A 20,976-nucleotide genomic window follows, 5' to 3' on the forward strand; every position below is an offset into this window, starting at 1 on the left:
CCTACACTGGTCGGGTCAGGTGCCACGTGCTCGGTGTCCCCATGCTCACCTGCCACACCACACACCCGTAGCATTCTGTGTCTGTGTCTCCAGCAAGCCAGCTGCTGTTTGGGTGTCTCCCAGCCAGTATACCACTTATCTAGCTACTTGGCATTGATCCCATCACTTGCCATCCTCAATCACATAAGTGGCTGTTGTTCAGAATATATGAAAAACGTCCACAGTGCTTATACTATTTCCTCTTGTCTGGAGTCAGAGCAGGAAGAGTTCTGCCCATTTTGCATATGGACAAATTGAGGCCTGAACTCTCACTGGTTCCCACAGTTAGCAAAATCACCTGGCTGTTTAAAACACACACACACACACAAACAAACAACCAAACAAAAGTGGTGTTTCCTTCACTAGGATAGAGATTCTGTTTTTGATGGTTTGGGATTCTGCCTCGGAGTGAGTGACTATGTGTGTGTTCGTGTGTATTGTGTGTGTAAGATCCACAGGTTTGCACGGTAAAGTTTAAGGATCACTGCCCTGTATCAGTGTTTCTCAAATTATAATGGTGTAATCTCCCAAAGATCTTAACTAAATGCAAATTCTGGTTCAGCTGGCCTGAGCTGAAACCTGAGCCTGTACTTCTAAAAAGCACCCAGGTGAGGTGGAAGATGCTGACCCAGAGCCACAGACCACTTTCTGTAGCAGCACCTGAGTGTCAGGGAAATTCTGGGTCAAATGCAGAGAAAAGAAAACACCAATTATGGCGAGAGAAAGGCCAGGGATGATTGTGGCTGGACCATCAGGCTCAAAGGTACAGGCTTTGTGCCATGGACTTGGGAAGTGAATTTGAGACTGCAAGACCTTGCCCTGGCCCCTCTACCTTCTTGAGGCAGCAGACCTCCCCATCAGATTCCCCAGCCCCTCCTCGGAGATGAGCGCTCAAGCCCCATCTGTCGTCCTTGCTAGTGCTTTCACTTAGCATTTATGGAGTCCGCTTGGAATGTCTTTGTTCTTACTACCTACTTGGTGACGTTGAGCAGCTTGTGGTGATTTTATGTGCAACACCCTGCCCCAGCTTTTTTGTGGTGTCTTCTATGTCCTGGTCACCTGCAGCATGGCACCTGGATCAGCCCTGAAGTCACACAAGCTATGGTTAAGAGAACTCTGAGCACCAACATTAGCCTCAGTGGTCTCATCTGTACAATGGGAGTAAGAATAGTTGCAACTTCCCTATGGTGATGGCACACGAGTGATTTGATGATGGGAAGCCCACAGGGATTACAACTGCAATGGGAAAAGGCACAAAATGATGTAAAAATAAACTATTATATTATTTAAAAAAAAGAATAATTGCAACTTCCAATGATGTAGGTGTGATGAGATGATGTATATCAAGCTTTTAACCCGTGCCCCCCCCCCCCACACACACAGGAAGCCATTGACAAAGAAGCATCTAAGGTTTTCTTTGTGTTTGGCCTTTTAGTCAGGTCTAATACGGACACAGAAAAATGAATTCCTCATCTCACCGTTACCTCAGCTCCTGGCTCAGGAACACAACTATAGCTCCCCTGCCGGCCATCACCCTCATGTTCTGTACAAAAGAACGGCTGAGGAGAAGGTCCAGCGTTGCCATGGCTACCCAGGCTCCAGCCAGAATTACCCTGCTCGCCTCCCAAGACCCACTCCCCATTCACCTTGGAATCCAGAAGGAGACCATCCCCACCGAAGGTTGCCCAAGCAGCACTTTTGTGGACGACGCAAGAAATGTATGTAAGGAAACCTTTTCTTGTTCTGTTCTCAGTGGGCCCTCATCAGATCTCCTGAGTGTCTGTAGATATGCTGACTTTGGGGTTACGATGGGGCTCTCCTAGGCTCCCCCAGATATGAGTCTTGGAGATGGACCAGTCTGTCAGGCAAAACTGAGCAATCCCTTCTTCTCAGTTAAGTTAGGGAAGATTTTTATTTTCTTTTTCTTTTTGGATCTCTAACTTACAATTCCCGATACCAGTAGTACCTTGGTCTCTGTGCCTTGAGGTTTCCAATGAAAGAAACCAGAGTTGACACCCCTGGGGTGGCTGGTGTTCCTTTGAGGACATGAAGGGAAGACACCCCCAGAAGCAAGAACATTGGCACCTGAGTAAAGGTGACAGTGGAGCCCAGTCACCCAACCTATGGCTTGACTGGTGACCCAGGTAAACCTTCCGCCTTTTCTAGATCAGTAATGTCCAGCAGAAATGTTAATGTTGGCTCCATGTGTATATTCAGATTCTCTAGTAGCCACCTTAGAAGTTGTTTTTAGTTATAAAAAAATTTTTTTAATTATTTTTAAAAAGCGCTTTATGCTACCAGTAATGTAATACATAATATACTTCTGTATATTATGCCCACTGCTTGTTGAAAATGCCCCATTTTGAAGATAATGTGAATAACTTCTAAATCAAGCACAGAATTGCTAATATACCATAAAAAGGTTTTTGTTCATGTAAAGAATCACACAGTGGTTTCCAGTCATACCCTCTATCTAACTACAGTGTGGATGCAGTAACAATTTCATTTTGAATTTTAAAACGAGTCTTTAAATGACTTTAGCATCTGCTTAGCTGAAGAGGCATAACCTCCTCTGAGTGCTGGTGCCAGGGCATATTAGCTGGACTCTGAATGTTTTCAGACTCCTCACTGCACATTTCAATAAATTAAAGCTAATGGGAAATGATTTCCAACTTAAGTGGTGGACAAAAAATATAATAAATGACCTGTTAAACTTTAAAAAAAAAGTTGGTTTTAGAAAGGTGAGTTATTATTAACACAGAATTTAACCCAATGTACACAAAATATCTCAACATTTAATCAAGGCCACCAATTTGTCGATGAGGCATTTTAGATTCTTCTCTTTCTGTTAACTTTTGGGAAGCCAGTATTTATTTTAAACTGGGAGTACAATGTCACCTCAGTTGATAGAATCTCCTCATAAATACTTCACATGTATTTCAGTACCATAAAATTGCAGCTTGAAAAAATGGACCAACCTATTCAAGCTGTCCCAGATGTACTTAGGTTTGTTTTTTCTTTATTACTTTATTTTTTCTAAGCACATCTTCTGGATCAAGTATTGCTTTTTAATTTTAAATTAATGCAAATTCAATAAAATGTTAAGACTCATTTTCCCCATTGGTACCGGCCACCTTTTAGGCGGGGCAGCCACTATCAGCAGGTGAGTGCCTCATTGGGCCAAGTGACAGGTGATGGCTTCACCCAAGGTCAAGGGGAACTGGTGTCACTAAGATGTTGGTTGGAAGCAAGAAAGGAAGAAGCACTTTTGCTATGCTGAGTGATTTTTGAATTTGGGGGGTGATTGACATTCCTTCTGAAAGGAACATCTATTACACAATAGATGCATCTACAGCAACAATGGTATGAGTGACAGCTGCGATATTTGCAGTGGCACTGAGCGGTGTGTGGCAGGAGACAGCAAAGTCAATCTTCAGAGCAGCTTTACGACTGGCTGCTCTGCTCTTCTTGTTGGTGAGCCAAGTGAGTCTCAGGATCACTTATCAAATCCACCAACCTAATTTTTAAAGTTAACTAGATGGTTTGGTCTTTTTATTTCACTTTATGAAAAATGGACAACATTATTATCACTCTTTACTATTATTAAAATATTTCTGTATCAGCAATCCCTGTGTTAGTACAGAGCTGTTGTCTGGATCTCTCCAAATGCCCCTCTCTTTCCAAGCTGACCTTTAACTTGTCACTATTGTTAACTAAAAAATTCTCCCGGGCCCATCTCTTTCGAAATTGAAAGGCCAGTATCCCTTTTGTTAAGGTGGTCCCTACATCTTCCCAGTTATAAAGTGCTTCATATCATTTTTAATATCACTCATGCTAATGCCGTGTCCCTCATAGCTAAGTCAATACCATGATCAGTATCCTTAGTGACCATTTATTACATGCAAATTAAGGATTATTTTGATGAGTCAGTACTGTAAGGTCTGAGCCATTTTGTAAAGGATCTTGAATTTTATTTCGAAAGTAATATTTACAGTGTTATCATGAATTCATATGCAAAGGATAATGTCTGTCTCTGCAATTTTTTTGTTTTCTTTAAAAAAAGATTTATTTAGGCCCTCCCTGGTGGCGCAGCGGGTTAAAGCACTGCACTGAGAATCTAAAGCCGCTTCCGCATGAGTTCGATTCCCGCCTGCCCCGGAGGTGACCACATGGCGTGGCAGACCTCTCCTGACATGCCCGCTGCTCCCCTCAGCAGTGTACTTCGTTGATCTGCCTGTTCTGCTCCCCACTCTGTCTCTGGTGAATCCTCTCACCCTCCACATCTCTGGCCTGTACCCCAGTTCTGTATGAATAAATAAATAAATCTTTAAAAAAAAAAGATTTATTTATTTATTTATGCATACAGAACTGGGTACAGGGCAGAGGTGCAGGAGTGGTGAGAGGCTTCACCAGAGACAGAGTAGAAAATAGAACAGGCTGACTGGCAAAGTACACTGCTGAAGGGAACCAAGGACAGTTCAGGAGAGGTCTGCCATGCCATGTGGGTCAGCTCCAGGGCCTGGTATCGAACACACACTGAAGCAGCTGTGGCTAGCTTGCAGTGCTGCGTCCTAACCCATTGTGCCACTAGGGAGCCTATCTCTGCAGTTTTTTAGCAAAAAAAATAAAGTGAACATTTTCTGCCTTTAAAGGCTCATGACTCGCCTAAACATATGATCTTGCATGAAAAAAAAAAAAATAAAGGTTCATGATTCACCCAATAAACATTCTTTTTGACTTGATTTACCAATCAAGATTGTAACTTTTACTCTTCAGACTATTTCTGAGGTGTTGAATCCAGCCACCTCCATCTGCCTCTATTCATCCATCTGTCCATCTATCCATCCACCCGTCTGTCCATCCATCCATCCAAACTTGTATTGAATAAATCTTACTCGACTGCATACTAGTTGCAAAGCCTCAGGACAGGAACAGTGGCTTCCCTTATCAGTAGATCAGTGAGAAATGGGTGGAACAAATAATGGCCCCCCCTGGTTAAAAGGCCGAACCAATTTCCCAGATGTTGACTACTGATCTCCCTTCCAAATGCTCTTGTGCTCATTGTAGATGCTCCCAGGCCTCCCACACAGGACACCTATCTAAGGTTTGATGAATATGGGAGCACAGGGCGTCCTAGAAGATCAGCTGGAAAGTCACAAAATGGCCTAAATGTGGAAACCCTTGTGGTGGCAGACAAGAAAATGGTGGACAAGCATGGCAAAGGGAATGTCACTACGTACATCCTCACTGTCATGAACATGGTAAGGGCAGTTGTCAGCACTCACACCCTCCCAGCTTTCCAAAATAGCTGGTAATCGCAGAATTCCTTGGGCTAGACTTTGTATCAGATGGAGCCATTCAAAAATGCTTCGTTTTGAGGAAATTACTTCATAGGTTACATATCTGCTAAAATTGAAGCCTATGTACTTGTAAATATGTCTGCTGGAGCCATCCCACCCAACCTACCCCCCCCCCACCATGTGTTGGAAATTTTGAGATTTTATTTCCATTTTTTCCAATAGGTTTCCAGCCTATTTAAAGACGGCACCATTGGAAGTGATATTAACATTGTTGTGGTGAGCCTCATTCTTCTGGAACAAGAACCTGTAAGTGGCAGACTTCATTTAGTCTTTTATTCATCATGTCACTCAAGATATATTTCCTGAACACATATGCTGTGACAATCTGTATACCACTCATTTGAAATTAAAATTTGAAAATAATACTGATGCCACCCTCCAGGAAAGTACTGTCTGGTAGGGTTGCACATTAGAATAATACCTCAAAAATAATTATATCTATAATAAATATCTATAATCTATATGTTCTGTGGATATGCATAGCACAATGTGTGAATATATATGCAGTGATGCCAAAAATCTGATTAGGTATGCACATATAGATAAATATAAAATGAGAGTATTACATTATATATAAAAATATAAGTAAGGTACCTTTGACAATAGATTTAAGGGATAGTTGGATCTTTGACAGTAGATTTAAGGGATAATTGGATATGCTGTGTGATTGATGGAAGATGTAAAAGGATGCTTTGAAAATATTCTTAAAATAAGGTATCAGAAAATTCTTTCAGTAGATCTGCCTACTCCCCAGTAATGTCGTAAATTCTGTCAAGAATAAATGAGGCATACTTGACTGCCTTTGAATTGATCACAGTGATTGCAAGATACAGGCATGAAGCAAATTATAAAACCAGAGCATAACATGTAAAATGGCATAGTACTCATTGCTCTGTACTTACTTTCATGTTACAACTGTCTGTGACATGGGCATTACCAAGGAAGCAGACCATTTTTATCAATCCCTTGGAGCTTTTTCTCTTCATCTATAATCCTGATGATATACAAAGCAGGGAGTCAGACATAACAGAAAAATCCATACAGTTGTCCAGGTATGTAGACATACAGAGGTCAACAACTCTGTCACTAATATTCTTTTGTTTTCAACTATATTTATACTTTGCCCAAGGACATTGAAGCCAGGGAAATACTAATTCACTAATAACTAAAGATCTGATCTAAAAGTCCTCCAAGTCAAGTCAGTAGTTTTAAGCAAACCTCTTGAAAAATGATTATTTTAAAGAGTAGGTCCTATCTAATCCTTTTGGCTCTTATAACTGTTGGATTATTGATATACTCAGTGAGCTGAGTATATGATGAATGGATTGTAACCCATGAGGTGCCAAACCCTTTGCTGGGAAATTTGACTTGGAACAAAGAAGCTCCAGTAGCTACCTTCCTCCTGCTCTGTGGAAGAAACCATTGAACATTATTACCATTTTTATTTTAAATCATTGGTGTTCTGGAAGCTGTAACAGGTTCCTAAAGATAGTACCAGCATACGATAAACAGAAGTGTTATAATGTGTGTCAGGTTATTTATTGTAGAGGTATATAGTTGTTCATAACTACACTACTGAAATTCTAAAACACTTTAAATATTGTGAACATTTACCCAAAATAGTTTTTAATTTTAATCAATAGTCTACAATATTAGTTCAAATGTTTTCCACCTGCCTTTCTCCCTAGAAACATGATGTTTTCTCTGTTTGCCTGCATAACTGGAATGACTCAACTTTCTCCTTTCTGTGACATATTCACTCTCTGATTTGTGTGGGTTTCCTATAGGGAGGATTATTGATCAACCATCATGCAGACCAGTCTCTGAATAGTTTTTGCCAGTGGCAGTCTGCCCTCATTGGGAAGAATGGCAAGAGGCACGACCATGCCATCTTACTCACAGGATTCGATATTTGTTCCTGGAAGAATGAACCGTGTGACACGTTAGGTACAGTATGAGCCAATGCTTCATGCACACCCACATTAGCTAGAAATTTCCTCCTAGGTGGGTGTGGGTGTCCCTGGTGATCCTTAATAAGGAGATGTAATGACTAAATGATGGTATATCCCCCTTTTGCCATCTGGTGAGTATACATCCTTGAACTGAATTCACTGTGGAATAGGGAGCCATTTTATTTTTGCATGTGTGTCTTTGTTCACTAACTCTGTTTATGGTTGGTCTTGTCAATGGTTTCACTAGATGAGCTGTGGGTTATTCCCTAAGCAATATGACTGTACAACTAGGTGGCTGAAGAGAAGGTAACTGGTCTACTTGGCACTTCAGTGTCCTTAGGCATAGTGCCTCCTTTAGAATGGTCCTTCCCCTATAAAGCAATCAGCTCTTTGTACAAAAGAGTGAGTAAAGACTATATTTATCAATGCTCTATTTTCATATCAATACTCTATTTTATGGCATATTCTATGGCATAGAATAGGAATTCGGGTTTTGTTCATGATGACCCAGAGTGGGAGTGTTGATGTGGTGGTGGTGATGATGGTGGCTCACATGGCCTGTACCTATACATTGAGATTCTACCTGATCTCACTCAGATCATGATGGTAAGGTAGGTGCAACCAGTTCACAGTGGTGTTTCAAAATAATTGAGGCATAGCCGTGTTGACTGTTTTTGGAAGACCCAAAACTGGAAGAAAGATTGTCATTAACATAAAGTAAACTTAGAAGATTCTATCAAGTACTAACTAGGATGATTTTAAAGCTGCCCAATAATGAAATGGATTTTTAGAACAGAAATATTTATCACGTTACAGTGAATAGGAGAAAAATGAACTGATTCTCCTCATACTGTTCAAGCATTTCATGTTCTTTGCTTTAGAGAAAGACCTGGATGTATTTTCCCTTCAAAAAGACACTTAGAGCCCTGACACCTTTTGACTCAACTATCCTGTTAGCAATTGCTATGACCTATATGATAAACTTAGGACATAGAAATACGCTGTAACTCCTGTCTTCTATATAGTGGGGATTACTGACTTCATAGGGTTGTAAGGAGAATCCATTGATCCATTTTTAGAAAGCAAGAAAATACTCAATACTACATCAGTCTACATGGTTAGGATAGAGAACGAAATACTCTTAGCATTTTCCTACAGACAGTAAAATGGATTAATCCAATGAACTAAAGACTTACAGGACATTTTGAGGATGGAAGAACTAATCAGGTCTCTGTGTGTTCCCTTTGCACTAACATTTGAAGTTGCTCTTGCCATAGGCTTCGCCCCTATCAGTGGGATGTGCAGTAAGTACAGGAGTTGCACCATCAATGAGGATACGGGACTTGGCTTGGCCTTCACCATTGCTCATGAGTCAGGACACAAGTAAGTGATCTTGTGGTCACTTTATTTGAAAACTGGTTGGATGGTTCATTGGATTTTGTCTGATGATTATCTTGGGTCAGTTATGAAATAGTATGTAGGTAGAATAAGTAGGATCAGTTTTATGTGGAAGAAGGATTCAATAAGGTCAGTCATTTTGCTCTTTTGAAGCAAAAAAAAATATTATTATTATTTATTTTTCTTTATTTTGTACTTATTTTTTCAGTTATTTTATTAGTATTAGACAGTGTTACATTGTATTCATAGATGAATAGCAAGAACCTAATGCATCTTCTTGTCTTTAGGTATTTGTTTTCTTTATGTTTTGTTTCAGTAAAGCTATCTTTAGTTTATTATACTAATAAAAAAAATCATTGAGAGATATAAGTTGCCAGAATACAATGTAACGCTAACTGTTTAAAAAAATTTTGATACATATACTAGATGTTCTTTTGAGGGGTATCATTGGCATTCACTTAATATTCTTTTTTTTTAAAGATTTATTTGTGCATACAGAAATAAATAAGAGGTGCAGAGTGATGAGAGGATTCACCAGAGACAGAGTAGGGAGCAGAACACTGCTGAGGGGAGCAGTGGGTGGGTCAGGAGAAGTCTGCCATGCCATGTGGGTCACCTCCGGGGCGGGTGGGGATCAAACTCATGCGGAAGTGTCTTTAGCTTCTTAGTGCTGTGCTTTAAACCACTGTGCCATCAGGGGAGGCCCTCATTTAATATTCTTTTAATTAATGTTAGTAAAACTCTTTTTTTGTGAAGATAGAGTTAGAAATAAAGTAGCCTAAGGAATTTTTTTTTTATGAAGTATATATTTTGGTAAGGAGACAGTTCTATAGGGAGTTCTCACACATTTGAGCAATAGCAACTACATTGGGGCACACACATTATTTTATAAAATGATTACTGCATTTATAATTTTTTTCTTTTATTTGTTTATTCCTACAAAACCTGGGGTATAGGCCAGAGTTGTGGGGCGGGGGGTGGTGAGAGGACTTACCAGAGACTGAGTGGGGTACAGAACAGGCAGATCTATTGAAATACACTGCTGAGGAGAGCAGCAGACAAGACAGGAGAGGTACTCTGTGTCATGTGGGTCACATCCCTAGCCGGGGATCAAACTCATGCCACAAAGCTAACTCAGTTAGCTTGATAGCACTGAGACTAATCCCTTCACTACCAGAGAGGCCCACATTTTAAAGGGCAATACTCTGTGTTTAGGAACATGAATGTGACTTTTCAACATTTATATTGCATTTTGAAGCATGTAACCTTTGACTTATAAATAAAAACAAAGTCATCTATTCCATAGCTATAAGCTATACATTGATATTTTGTTGTTGTCTCTTATGAACTAAATGAACTAAATGTAATGTCTTTAGGAAGTTTGACCCTGACTATGACTGTTTCCCAGTAGATTCCAAGCATAAGCATACACGTATCTTTCTTAGCAAGTTATGAATGAACCAGTTTTACTGTGAGTAGAGATGCATTCTCATTAGGCATAAAAATCCCTTTTTATAGAGCAGGAAGTAAAATAATAGTGAATGCCAGACATACATCTACATGTGTTGTACCGGTATGAAGTTTGAAATAACAACTCTCTATTTTTAAAATACTGACCATTAAAAATTCAATCAGCATTGCTTATGAGTTGAAGCCAACATCAAAATACAATATTTTAGGTCAGAAAAATACAAAAAAACTTCAGGTGGTGTGGGTTCAGAAGAATCAAAGGTAAGGGGAAGAACGCATAATAAGTAAGATACACTCTTAAGTTCAACACAACATGTCCTTAGAGACTTAAATTTTGAGAGACAAGACATGAGATTTTTTTTTAAAGATTTATTTATTTATTTGTACAGAACTGGGGTACAGGCCAGAGATGCGGAGGGTGAGAGAATTCACCAGAGACAGAGCGGGGAGCAGAACAGGCAGATCGACGAAGTACACTGCTGAGGGAAGCAGCGGGCGGGTCAGGGGAGGTTTGCCACGCCATGTGGTCACCTCCGGGGCAGGTGGGAATTGAACTCATGCTGAAGTGGCTTTAGCTTCTCAGTGCAGTGCTTTAACCCGCTGCGCCACCAGGGAGGGCCAAGACATGAGATTTTGATATGACTTTTGATATGTGCTTAAGAAAATTTGTTTTATAAAATTCTGTTAATTCAAAACGGTAGAAATTTTAATTAAAGTGTGAAAGTTAGTTCAATAACTTGGCTTTCTAATTTTTATAAAACTCCAGTGAAGTGTTGATTTAATTACTGTTTCCTCATTGCCTAATGGCTTCAATCTCTCTCCATTCCCATTCCTGGGATTCTTAGTGTTTCTGGTCCTTTACACATAAACTTCTTTCTGTTCTTGGCTTTTACAAATACACTTGGAAATTTGTCTCCCAAACACACCTCCTCAGGCTAGGTACAAAGAACAGAATTGGACAGAACTGCTCTGTGAAAATATGTTTCCTGAGCATATAATGAGGTCAGTAAATACCAGTGTGAATATGTCACCCTAAATGTGGGGGTGATCATTTACAGGAGCTCAGTATACAACCATCTTGGTACTACTTGCCTGACAAATTGGAAGGACTGCTGGAAAAAATGACTAGATTATACTCATGAGTCTCAGCAAAATCATATCTACAGTTATGACATACTTATTTGATATAACCTACCTTCAAAGCATAGCTGAACTAACAAGATTATATCAGAAAACATGTTTATTTCCACAGGAATCATAGCCATAGCAGCCTCATAAAAATATATCCTTAAGAGGCAAATTTTTAAACTTTAAAAAAAAGATTTGTTTATGCATACAAGAACTGGGGTACAGGCCAGAGGTGCGGGCCTGAGAGGACTCACCAGAGACAGAGTTGGGAGCAGAACAGGCAGATTGACTAAAATACACTGCTGAGGAGAGCTGTGGGCTGGTCAGGAGAGGTCTGCTCTGCCATGGGGGTCAGCTTCCTGGCTGGGGATTGAATTCATGCTGCAGTGGGAGAGCCCAAATTTTACACTTTTAAATAATGGTATAAGAATGATCTAAATTAACTCTAAAATGAATGTCTCTCCATCCTTCTATTCCTATAAAAACCCCAAAAGACTAGTTTGTGCTGAATTTTTATTTTAATTTTAATTTTTTTAATTGAGGTAACACTGGCTTACATTATTGTCAGTATGTTGAAAGTATAGGATTCCCCCTCCCTCAGATATGCTAAATTTTTTAGAGATGACTGAAGAAACCTATTTTGCCACCCCCTACCATTTTTATATAGCCTGAAGTAAGCTATGTCTCATAGTATACATGTCACATAAATTAATGTTGCATTTATCCTACCTTTAAGGATATTTAAGAGTCATTTAGGTATTAATATAATATACATGATTTCAGGGGATAAACCACTTAAAATTATTTGTAATCCATAATTGCTAGAACCTCCTGTGGTTAAATGGACAAATCAAAGTTTTCTTATAAAATAAAAGAAGTCCTTTACATGCCTTCAATAGAATGGGTACAACCATTACTTGTTAAAAATTGTTCATAATTATAGGGGAGTTAAATTATAATCAGAGCTTATTCTTTTAAATTGATCTTCATTAAAGGGTTGTTCTGTCACACTGGCCTCATGAATGAATAATTCATAAAAACTTAAAATAATCATCTTCTCCCTATACCTCCCTCCCACTCACTCTGAACTTCCTTACCACACATCCATGACTGGTGGAAAGAAAAGAGGTTTTCAAATTGAAATAAAAGATTTAACTGTCACCTTACTTTCAGAAATCTTGAACAAATATGTACCAAGTCCCCATGCTTTGATTTTGTGACCAAGACATATTACAAAATTCTGAGCATTCTTAAAAATTTTCCAGTTGAGGGCCTCTCTTAACGGCTCCGTGGGTTAAGGCTCAGCAGCCACTATCCCCAGTCCATCTGGGACCTCCCTGGCCAGGAGCTGACTCCCATGGCACAACAGACCTCTCCTATTTCACCCGCTGCTCCCCTCAGCAGTGGATTTCAGTATATCAGCCTGTTCTGCTCCCCACTCTCCCTTGTGAATTTTCTCATGCCCTGTACCTCTGGCCTACACCCCAGTTTTTATATATATAAATAATTTTTTAATCTTTTTTAAAAATGTCCATAACTATCCTTTCACTTGGATTCATTGATTCTCAATACATCTTTTTCTTCCTCTGTTGATAATTTGGAAAGTGGGTTCATAGAAGACATTTTGTTCTCTTCATTCTGGTTCAGCTTTGGCATGATTCATGATGGAGAAGGCAATCCCTGTCGAAAGACTGAAGGCAACATCATGTCTCCCACATTGACGGGAAACAACGGGGTGTTTTCATGGTCTTCCTGCAGTCGGCAGTATCTCAAGAAATTCCTTAGGTAAGAGAGGGCCCAACCAAAAATATTCCTGTTTAAGTTGGTGACAGACAACAGACCAATAAGTGGAAAAAAATCTTTTGTTGTCTTCATGAATGCAAAGGCTGATACATTCCAGTGAGGATGATGAGGAGGATGTCATTGTTGATGAAAAGTAGAATTAAGACCTAATACTGTGCTAGACACTTCACATATTGCCTTATTCCATCCTCACAGCAATCCTATTATTCTAGAATTGAGGAATTTGAGTCTTGGTAAATTGTGTTGCTTTAAAGCCACACAGCTACTGAGTTGCAAAACTAAGACTTTCTCTTAAGTTTGTAGTATCTCTAAGAATTTTGCTTGCAACTGTTTCTCCTCTGTGACTTCCAGAGGCTGCTTCATGTATTGACTTTATTTTGTGACTAATTATTTTAATCTGCTCAATCAATTTGGTAACAAGGTTTTTTGTTTGTTTGTTTGATTGATTTTGCTTGGTTGGATTTTTTTAAATAAAGTACTACTATTACTTTATTACATCCTTGCTAATATTTGACAGCATAGGATTTCCCCCCAGTTGTAGTCTCTCCTACCACCAAAGTACCCATTGCTAAAAGGGAGTATTTTAAAAATTGCTAAAACACTGAGTTTTTTTAACTGAATGAAACATTGTTTTCATTGGCTGTTTTTTTTTTTGAAAGATTATTTATGCATACAGAATTGGGGTACAGGCTAGAGGTGCAGGGGTGGTGAGAGGATATACCAGAGGATTCACTGAGGAGCAGAACAGGCAGATTGACAAAGTACACTGCTGAGGGAAGCAGTGGGCAAGTCAGGAGAGGTCTGCCGTGCCATATGGGGCCGGGAATTGAACTGCTGAAGCGGCTTTAGCTTCTTAGTGCTGTGCTTTAACCCGATGTGCCACCAGGGAGGGCCCAATTGGCTGTATTTTTTAATGGCCATGATCTTGTTCTGTGTCCAGATAACCTCCCAAGGGGATGATAGATATAAAATCTATTTGAGAATTAAAGAACTCCAACATTGCATTAATAAAATGGGAGCTAGGAAGGTAGTAATATTTGATTCTTATAAAGTGATGGGCCCAAAGTTGACACTCTTTGGCATTTTCTTTAACTCTAAATTAATTTAGTTCTAATATATATTTCAACATTGACCATTATAACAGCATTATAGTTGTTGCTAAATATATAATTGTTAATTAATGTGGACTCACAAAAACATGTCAATTCTAAACCCATCTCCCTTTGACCAGATTTTAGGAAAGGATACTTTTTTTTTTTTTTTACCTTTTTGCTGCATATTACATGCAGATATTTACAGGCTTAAGAATACACGCAGACAAATCTGATTCAATGTAGGGATGTCTAAACAAATAATATACCAAAAGGTAGTAAAAATTGAATAAACCTTTTGTTAATGTGAAGTTTTGTCACATAGAATATTTTCCTGTTGATTTTAAATTTATACTTAAAATGATCTTTCCTATCTCCTGTGAGAATTGAATCCATAAATATTGTAAGTCTAGCACAACTTAATACAGATTGAATTTCCATTGTTAATATGATACAGTTCAGTGCTTTCAGATGATAATAACAGCAACAGCTAACTTTCAATGCTTATTATGCGACCTAAGTGCACCTCCATATGTTAGACTCCAAAACCATTCTTAAGTGCTATTTCACCTCTCATTGATGCCATATCTTAGTTATTTAGGTAAGTGGAAAAAAGATTCTTTCAACGAATACCCCCATTAGTAAAGCTGATTTTTGTCCCCTGTAACATGGCCTAATTAAGTATCTGCAGGGAAATTATTCTGCCTTATGCTCCAAAGGCTGATTGCTTCCTCCTGATATCTTTCAATAAACATGTTCATATTTTGTCTGTAAAGGTTATTTAAGGTAGAGTACATCTTTTACTGCTGTCCTGTCATCTGTAAAAATGACAGCATGACTTCTACTCCACGAAGACAGGTCTCTGTCTGGTTGATGTTGCCTAATGCAGATACAGAGTAGGCACTCAGGAATTACTTGTTGAATGTTGCTGAATGCAACCTTGGGAGAGTTTTCAGACATGTGATCTTTGCCATCCCCAAACAGACCATGCCAAATCGATGGCCATGCTTGATGGGAGCAAGGGAAAGCCTTTGTGACTGGAGCAGGTCCATCCTTCTAGACAGGACAAGGCCCACACTTTATAATGAATATGCATTTTCTTTTTAGGCCTGTGCTTATTTCTGTAGACATGTTATATTTCCCTTGGGATGAATGCATTCAAGGGTCAGTTGGTTTAAGAAGGAAGCGCAGAGAGGAAGACAGGAATTAAAAAGGTCGTGTTGTCTCTGCAGTACTCCTCAGGCTGGGTGTCTGGTGGATGAGCCCAAGCAAACAGGCCGGTATGAATATCCAGACAAACTACCAGGACAGATTTATGATGCCGACACCCAATGCAAGTGGCAATTTGGAGCAAAAGCCAAGTTATGCAGCCTTGGTTTTGTGAAGGTATGTTGGCTTGTGATTTCAAAGTTACATTAAGATTCAGTGGCTGTCTGTATACCTAACAGTAGTATAAACATTTGGTTTGCAAAGGCCAAAGGTCAGTGTCTGGGTTATCTCTGAATGTCAGTTGTGTGGCAGGATAGTTAAGTGGCAATTTTGCTGTCAATGAATTCTCAGGCTTATCCCCCATGGGCCAGGCCTGGTTAAAATACCTTTGGACACTGCATCGTTGCAAAAAAGTTCCTCCTCTGTAGACAAAGATTCTCACAAGTTGTAAATCTGGGTGCAAATAGCTTTTCCCTACTTCTTGTCAATGTTTTTGTTATGGCTGAGCTCATATGCTCTTTTGATGTCATACTTTTAAAATCACCGTCACCTCAAAATACATCCATATATGCCTTTCACAATATGTGAGCACTGTTGCCAGTAGCCAAGTTTTTAATTTGGTCATGCAGGGTGTAACTTGAGTAATCTCAGTAAGATTTTTGTGTCACATATTTCATTCAATAGTGGGAGAAAGACCGATGGGAAAAAGCAAAAATCCAGAGGGTGGGAAGAAGAGAGACAACATTGCAGTCAAACACTGTACTTTGCCATCATTAAAAAACAGAATCATTTTAAAGTCATTAAGTCCTAGTATTCAAAGGAAAACATGGAAATCCCAAATATCTGCATATTGGAAGCAAGGTTCATTACATCTCTTCCCTTCCCTGTTCCTATGCTCCCTTTTCCTCTTCCCCTTCTTCCACCCACCACTATCCCCTTTATGATCATCACCATCATCTTTACCAACAGGACCCCACCTCCATATCACCAACACCACTAGAACTGCCACAACCAGCATCACCCCACTTTCATCACCATCCACTATCACCTCCAGTAGGGGCTAAGTGAGCCTTTGTTTGACGGTCCATTAGCCACTCCTTATATTCTTCCTCAGTCGGCACAAAAACCCTTTGAACTGTCACCATGTTTCACACAGAGCCCAGAGAATGTATTTCTTTTTTCCAAAGTCACAAAATTTTTGAATCGAGGAATCCTAACACAGCACATCAGCTGAGCTCCTTCTCTCTGTTAGTTCATACCAGCATCTCCTAAACTCCTGTCATCAGAATTAACTAGCAGTCATTAAGAATTTGCTTCATTGTTTGTGCTATATCTCTGTATTGTTGCTTTTCTATATTTCAACTCATCTAAAGTAAGTCCAGTTTCAAGAAATATAACCAATAAATCACAGCTTTGATAGAGGATTGCATAAGTTTCTTCTATGATTTATTTTTTATGTCTATGTGTGTGTGTATATATATGTATATATATATGTACATATACTTCATTATTTGTTTTGTGCATTTTTGCTTTCTCTCAGGTGTAATCCCTATAAAATTCCCACCATCAAGTCACCATAGTCTCTTGTGCTCTTCCTATCCCTGTTTTAACTCCTCTCCCTCCACTGCCCCTGCTGAATGATTGAGAGCTGCCTGCTAGGTTTGTCTTTTTCCCCTGACCCCCTATTTGGTTTCCCTATATTCCTCCTGTAAAAGAAACCATCTGACTTGTTTGAAAAAGCATAATCCCTTCCAGCCCCATCCATGTTGCTGCAAATGGCATGAGTTTACTTTTTTAATTGTTGAATAGTATTCCATTGTGTATACATACCACATCTTCTTGACCCAGACATCTCTTTGGGGGCACTTAGGTTGTTTCCATATCTTAGCTATTATAAATAGTTCAGCAATAAACATAGCTCCTATAATTTATATGTCTAACTATTAGAAAAGTTTTGCCATACACCGTCAAGCATTATTTTTAATGTATCCTTCATGGTTCACAGACCTCACATTGGCAAATGCTGCTGTGTCGTAAGTATAGATTGACAAGTTCACAATTATTTCTGATCAAAAGTTTGTACTTTTGGCAGAAGTAAGTAGCCATTCACTTTGCTTTAGAAAAGTTTGTTTCTTGTTTGCTTTATTTTAGAAATATTCATCAGCTTACTCATTCACCAATCAAATATTTAATAAGCACGTCCTATGCACTAAATGCACAATTGGTAATGGATTTGTTTTACTTTAAAAGTATAAAAGATCTACAGCCAGACCACCCTGATCACACCCTACTTCATCTAAAAGTATAAAGGAAGTCCCCGAAATAGCTGTCATTCCTTCAGGAGCATACATTCAACCAGCATTTTGGGGTGACCTTTCTATATCAAGTAATATGCAGCGTTTAAACCACCACTCTAAAAGTCTAGAGCTTAATGGGGACATGTCACAGATCTTCACTGTGATGATCTTCCCCGAGACGCAGAGCAGAGAGAAATGGAAATGCCAGACTCAAAGAATAAAATGAAGAAAGGCAGAAAGATTAGACTGTCTCGGGGTAGGGAGAGATCATTTGTGATGATGCTGAGGTGAGATAGAGAAGGTAGGGTTGTGGGGGTTGGGACATCTTTTTGCCCCCACAGCCTAGTTTTGGGTATTAGCCTTAATCCTGTTTATAACTGGACCCATGGTTACAGCTTTCAGGATTTTAAATCGTTCCTGACAGGCCCTACCTAATCATTCTGTTGGTCTGAACAGTGCAGCAGGTACATATCCAAGGCAGGAAAAGGATGAAGTTCATTTTCGGGCTCTTAATAGTCATCATAGTCCTATCATGACTTTCCCTTTCTAACTTTCTCTTCTCCCTATCTGTTATCTTTTTCTCTGTGTCTACTAGAAAGGCAGGCTCCTGAGTGGTTAAAAAACCAAAATAATAATAATTATAATAATAAATGTTATGTTATAAATATTCTTACTGTTCACAGTGTCCTCCCCAACCAGCAGAAACACTGTGTCAGTATCACCTGGGAATTGTTAGAAATCCAGATGCTTGGAGTCTTCCCAGGCCTGAGAATAAGACTTGGGAAAAAGGGCCTGGTACTCTATATTTTAACAAGAGTTTAACAAGATGGTTCTGCTGTGTGATAAAGGTTGAACACTGCTAAATTAGTCTTTCGTTTTACACGTACACACATCATTTGGCTTAACAGTTAGACCTAAGCTTACTCCACTCCTTCATAGAACCTTGTGCAGAAGACATAAGCACTCTTAGCTTTTGTGTCCACATCTGTCAGCAGAGGGTACTGTTAGCTCCTCCCTGGGGGCTGTAAGGAGAAATTGCTTGGGACAGTGGCACCACTTGGTGAAAGACAAGGTTTTCTTCTTGATGCCTCTCAATATCATCAGCACCACATCACTCCTGTTCTTGCAAAGTGTCTTCCTCACCAAAGCAATCTGAGGCTGGCTATTCATCAGCCAAGCCTCTTCCCACTCTCACATTTTTATTGTGTTTGGTATATCAACCCTGCTCTCTGTTGCCTTTTGAAGTGTTCCAGAAAAGGAGTTGTTGATCTGGCTGATGGCTCCATTTGTTAAAAGAGGATTCCATCTCTAGCAGCTGGGGAGAACATGGTGATTGCACCCTTCTTAAATGCTCCCTGACCATCCAGTGAATGGATGCCATTTGCCAGCAAGTCTCAACCGTTGATGCCTCCAATGGTTATTTTGCTAAGTGAGACATGAGCAGCCCTTGTTCTGTGCCCCAGTAACCTGAAAAATTACTGTCACTTAGCAGAAACTGGCTAAACCTTCATTTATGGACATACTAACAAGGTTTAGAATAAAAGTGATGGAGAAGGTACTTGAATTCTAATGAGTATTTTCAGGCATGTCTCCTCAGAGAGCACTTCCTTTGAAGGAAAAGACATGCCAATGATAGTTAAATTGGCCCTTCTTCTTTCAAGAGTTCTACATTGGGAACAAGAATGGAAAATAAACAGGTGCTGCTTGGTGTCTAAATCACTCTGACTTCATAATCTGCTACACTTACCACATCACATTCAACTTTAGTTAACTCTCCCCAGGGTTTTAGGTCCCAACTCTATTAATGTCTATATGCTTTGCAAACATTTCCTGTTGTCATGTATACAAGCTTTTGTATACATTCTCCCCAGCCTAGATATCCATGTGACAAATGGCTAATTATTTCTTATTGTTGGTAAAGATTCTCCAAGAAGATGAAACATTCCTTTCTCTGGGCTCCATCTCCACCTTTATGCTCATGCTGCAACCTCACACTATGTACATTTCTTGCTCCAGAAGATGCTGTCTCTAAGTGCCTCGCATTAACCTAATATGCCACAGTGATTACTGTAGGATATATTAAGGAAAATTCTTAGCAGCATCCACTTTTATTTTAGAATATCAAAATTGCCAGATTCTTTCACATTTCTTTTTTTTCATGAAAACTTTCAAAGTCTTCATTACAAGTGAACACTTTTCAACTATAAGTGATTTTTACTCATGTTTGATTTATTAGGAAGTGTTTATGAATCCCTGCTTTGTACTACTTCCTGTTCTAAGGGTACATCAGAGAAAACAAACAAAGTAATCTTCCCTGTGACACTGACTTTCCACTTGGGGAGACAGACAATACACAATAGACATTATAAAATGATGATTGCAAAGCACAGATAGAGTAGACTAAAGGACAATTAGGAAGGTAATTGAATCATGGCTGATTACATGGAGGAGAGATTAAGGCAGACTTGAAAGAGTGCCAGAAGGGCTGTTCAGATAGTTGGAGAGATAAAGTGTAAAGGCCCAAGTTTTGAGAAAGCCTGAAATACAGATCAGAAGAGAAACCAACCCTATTAGAGCAGAGTGAGCAAATGGTACACTCACAAGACGTTGTTCAGAAAATGAAAGGGGACTTGATTGTATGTGGCTTGCTAAGGTAATTCAAGGACTTCTTAACTTTTTCCCAGTGAAATAAGAAGTCATTGCATGGTCTTGAGTAGAAGAGTCATGCGATCTCACTGAGTTGACTTGGAAGGCTTGCTCTGTCTCAGTACTGTCCGATGGAATGCTCTGTAATGATTCAATATGATTGCCACTCACCATAGACAGAAGAACCTATATAAGTAGCCAGTTACCATAAATGACCACTGAGAACTTGAAGTGTGTGGGAAGTTTTACTTTAAAGTCACATTGAAATACCACATGTTCGGGTGGCTACCATATTGGGCAGCACAGTGCCTACCACTTTAGTTACCATGCTAAGGGTGAACTAAGGATGGGCAAGGGAGAGGTGGAGTGCTTGTAAAGAGGCTATAATAGGAATTCTTGTCTGAGGTGGAACAAAATGGTAGCAATGCAGATGGCAATAATTGTTCAGATTCTATAACTATTTTGAAGATAGAACCAATGCAGTTTCCTGATCTAGTGCAAGATTTCTGCATGGAATGTGGGACAAAAAAGTCTCAAAGATGACTACTCTAGGATTCTTGGCTTCAGTCACTAGAAGTAGCAG

General features: G+C 39.4%; 1 protein-coding gene across 1 annotated transcript in view; it reads left to right on the top strand.

Annotated features, from left to right (window-relative positions):
• Positions 1 to 20,976, top strand: part of ADAMTS18 (ADAM metallopeptidase with thrombospondin type 1 motif, 18) — a 130,902-nt gene that overhangs the window by 60,681 nt on the left and 49,245 nt on the right. The window contains exons 4-10 of the mRNA XM_004690360.2: positions 1,475 to 1,757; positions 5,107 to 5,300; positions 5,562 to 5,645; positions 7,187 to 7,346; positions 8,629 to 8,734; positions 12,995 to 13,132; positions 15,474 to 15,627. Coding sequence (XP_004690417.2) covers positions 1,475 to 1,757; positions 5,107 to 5,300; positions 5,562 to 5,645; positions 7,187 to 7,346; positions 8,629 to 8,734; positions 12,995 to 13,132; positions 15,474 to 15,627 — 1,119 coding nt within the window. The remainder of the gene's footprint in view (positions 1 to 1,474; positions 1,758 to 5,106; positions 5,301 to 5,561; positions 5,646 to 7,186; positions 7,347 to 8,628; positions 8,735 to 12,994; positions 13,133 to 15,473; positions 15,628 to 20,976) is intronic.

Source organism: Condylura cristata, unplaced genomic scaffold, assembly GCF_000260355.1.
Source record: "Condylura cristata isolate star-nosed mole 26May11 unplaced genomic scaffold, ConCri1.0 scaffold00028, whole genome shotgun sequence".
In the NCBI taxonomy this organism is placed as follows: Eukaryota; Metazoa; Chordata; class Mammalia; order Eulipotyphla; family Talpidae; genus Condylura; species Condylura cristata.